The 2,596-nt window shown below is 56.7% G+C and overlaps 1 protein-coding gene across 1 annotated transcript; it reads right to left on the bottom strand.

The window, feature by feature from the left end:
- Positions 1-235: 235 nt before the first annotated feature.
- On the bottom strand, positions 236-2,336 carry TSTA3 (tissue specific transplantation antigen P35B; the record flags this gene model as incomplete). Its single annotated transcript, XM_010179287.1, has 9 exons — positions 2,185-2,336; positions 1,939-2,053; positions 1,596-1,724; positions 1,449-1,522; positions 1,137-1,270; positions 912-976; positions 637-703; positions 483-562; positions 236-335 (listed from the first exon to the last, which is right to left on the bottom strand). Coding segments are annotated over exons 1-9 (916 nt in total), but the record flags the coding sequence as incomplete, so codon positions are not given.
- Positions 2,337-2,596: the final 260 nt, after the last annotated feature.

Raw genomic sequence — 2,596 nt, 5'->3', positions numbered from 1 at the left:
TGTGCCAGTGTCTCACCACCCTCAGCATCAAAAAATGCCTTTAGATCTAGTCTGAATTTTTTTGGCTTAAAACCATCACCCCTTGGCCTGTTGCTCCAGGCCCTCCTAAGAAGCCTGTGTCCATCTTTCTTAGAAGCGTCCTTGAAGTTTTGGAAGGATGGACCACACTGACGCCACCAAGGCAAATTTATTGCAGTGGGTAGGACCTCTGTGTTTCGTGGAGCCCCCAACTCACCTTGCCTGAAGGGGGTGAACTGGAAGCCAGGCAGGTAGTGCCGTAGCTTGGCGTTGCTGGCCGTCTTCTTGAACTGCCCGTCCGCTTTGGTGGTGTCAAACTGAGACAGAAAGGATTAAGGGAAACCAAAACCAGGTCTCCCTCTGCCCCACCATGTCCTAGATAGGATACTCTGGACCCATGGCATCTCCCCTGGAGCCCCATGGCTGCTGGTAGAAAGCGGGGCGCCCCTTGGGGTGAAGGATACAACAAGCTCTCCCCTGAAGTCCATGGCCTCCACAATTGCCTCTGCTGCCTCCCTGATGGAGACTTCATCTTCTTCTCCCACTGTGAAGGACACGATGATAGCCATTCCTCCCTCCTCTTGAAAAGGAGGTTTTAAGGGGTCAGCTGGGTCTTACCTGACAAAATGATGGGATCCACCTCATCGTATTCCCGCAGGACCCAAAGGAAGAGCCTGGCCAAGTCCTGCAGAGGAGCAGATGGCTCTTGTGAGGCAGCTGCTGTTCCCCAGCCCTCCCATTGCAAGGGGACCCAACCATGAGGGTGGCCAACGCTGCCCAGGACAAACCAGGAGGGCTCAGACCCTGCTGGGGTCCAGGTGCCAGCCCCCCCAGCCCCATATCCCACCCTCCCCAAGCCATGGGAGGTGAGAGCTCCTCAAGGCCATGCATACCATAGAGTAGATAAATTGTCTCCTGGGCTTGCCCGTACCCCAGACAGTCAGAGCTGAGCCAGTCTCTGCGGGAGGAAGGAGACCATGTCCATGAGCATCAGGGCCATGTCCATTGACCTCAGCTACCCTGCAGAGCAGCTCATGGAACAGACAAGGGGAAAAACCTAACCCAACTCAACCCAACTGCCCCTCAGGAAAAGGCAGAAGAAGTCCTGCCGCACTCACGTTTGGCCAGGTAGACCTTGTGGATGAGCCCCGGCAAGACGTGGCCATCCTCGATGTTGAAGTTGTCGTGCGGCCCAAAGACGTTGGTGGGGATGACAGCGGTGAAGCGGCAGCCATGCTGCTCAAAGTAGCCCCTGGGTGTGAGCAGGGGGGGTCCAGGTGTCCCTGAGCTGTCCCCATAAATCCCAACCAGCAGTATCTCCACCTCCCCAGCTCCATCTAATTTCTGGGACCCCCAAAGGATCCCCCTTGCCCTGGAAACCAGAGGGTGCTCGCAGCCCGTAAGGGCTCTCCCATGTTACCTCCTCGCACCTATTCTGGACGTCAATCATCCTCTTGGCGTAGGAGTAGCCAAAGTTGGAACTGTGAGGTGGCCCGTTGTGAATCTGGGGACAAGAGAGCAGAGTTAAGCAGGGCAGGGACACCCCTGGGTCGTACATGGGTTACAGAGATGCTCACCATGCTCTCATCTATGGGGTACGTCGTCTTGTCTGGGAAGATGCAGGTGGAGAGGCAGGAGACCACCGTCTGCCCCCCTGTCTCGTATGCCGAGTGCAGGACGTTGTCGTTGATATGGATGTTTCTCCTCTGGGGATGGAAAGGTTTGTCAGATCTGTGGGGTGGGGACCAGCAGAATCCTGCACCCTATGGGTAATAACTCTTTAATAACTCCAGAAGCCAGAGGAGCTCTGATTTGGCCTTGGGACCAGAGCAAATCACGTCCCCGTGTCCCAGCTTGAGGAGGGCAAGGGGTTCCAGCATCCTCAAGGACCCCGATATCACCCGTTTACTGAGTGCTCACCCAAAAATCCAGGTTGTAGCGGATGTTTTTGAAGAGGCCTCCAACCATGGCAGCCAAGTGGATGACGTGGGTGGGCTTGTGCTGCTCAAACAGGGCTTTGGTCTCTGTAGTGTTCCTGGGATGGGAAATCTGGGGGTTCTTGTGTGTTCCTGGGGGGGGAAAGCTGGGGGTTCAGTGGGGTCAAAAGAGCAGAGTTTGGGGGGGGGGGAGGTGGTTTCCAAGCAAAAACCCACCCAGTCAACTCACGTTAAGTCGGCATCTCTGGAGGACACGAAGATCCACTCCTCATCCGGCCGCCCCTCTCCATCAGCTACCACATGCTCGATGGCTCTCCCGACCAAGCCGGTGCCACCCGTCACCAAAATACGCTTGGCCACCGGCCTCGCCGCCTCCGTCATGGCCAAAACCCTGTGGGGAACACGTGGGGGGAGCTAAGCCGGGGTCACCTCAGGGTGCACCCTGCTACGGCCCACTGAGCCCACCCTCACCCTGGTATGGGCACCCATGAGCATCAGTCACGCACCAGGCTGATGGTGTTAATCTGGGGGGGGCTTTTACCCGTTTCTGCCAGCAAAAGCGAAAAGGAAAGCGGAAGCGGGATGTGTGGCAGCGACACGGCAGCAGAAACTCGTCAGCTGTGGTTGCTAATTAATGAACC

This window comes from Mesitornis unicolor, unplaced genomic scaffold (assembly GCF_000695765.1).
Source record: "Mesitornis unicolor isolate BGI_N332 unplaced genomic scaffold, ASM69576v1 scaffold40302, whole genome shotgun sequence".
Lineage (NCBI taxonomy): Eukaryota > Metazoa > Chordata > Aves > Mesitornithiformes > Mesitornithidae > Mesitornis > Mesitornis unicolor.
This window is presented reverse-complemented; position numbering and strand designations above follow the sequence as displayed.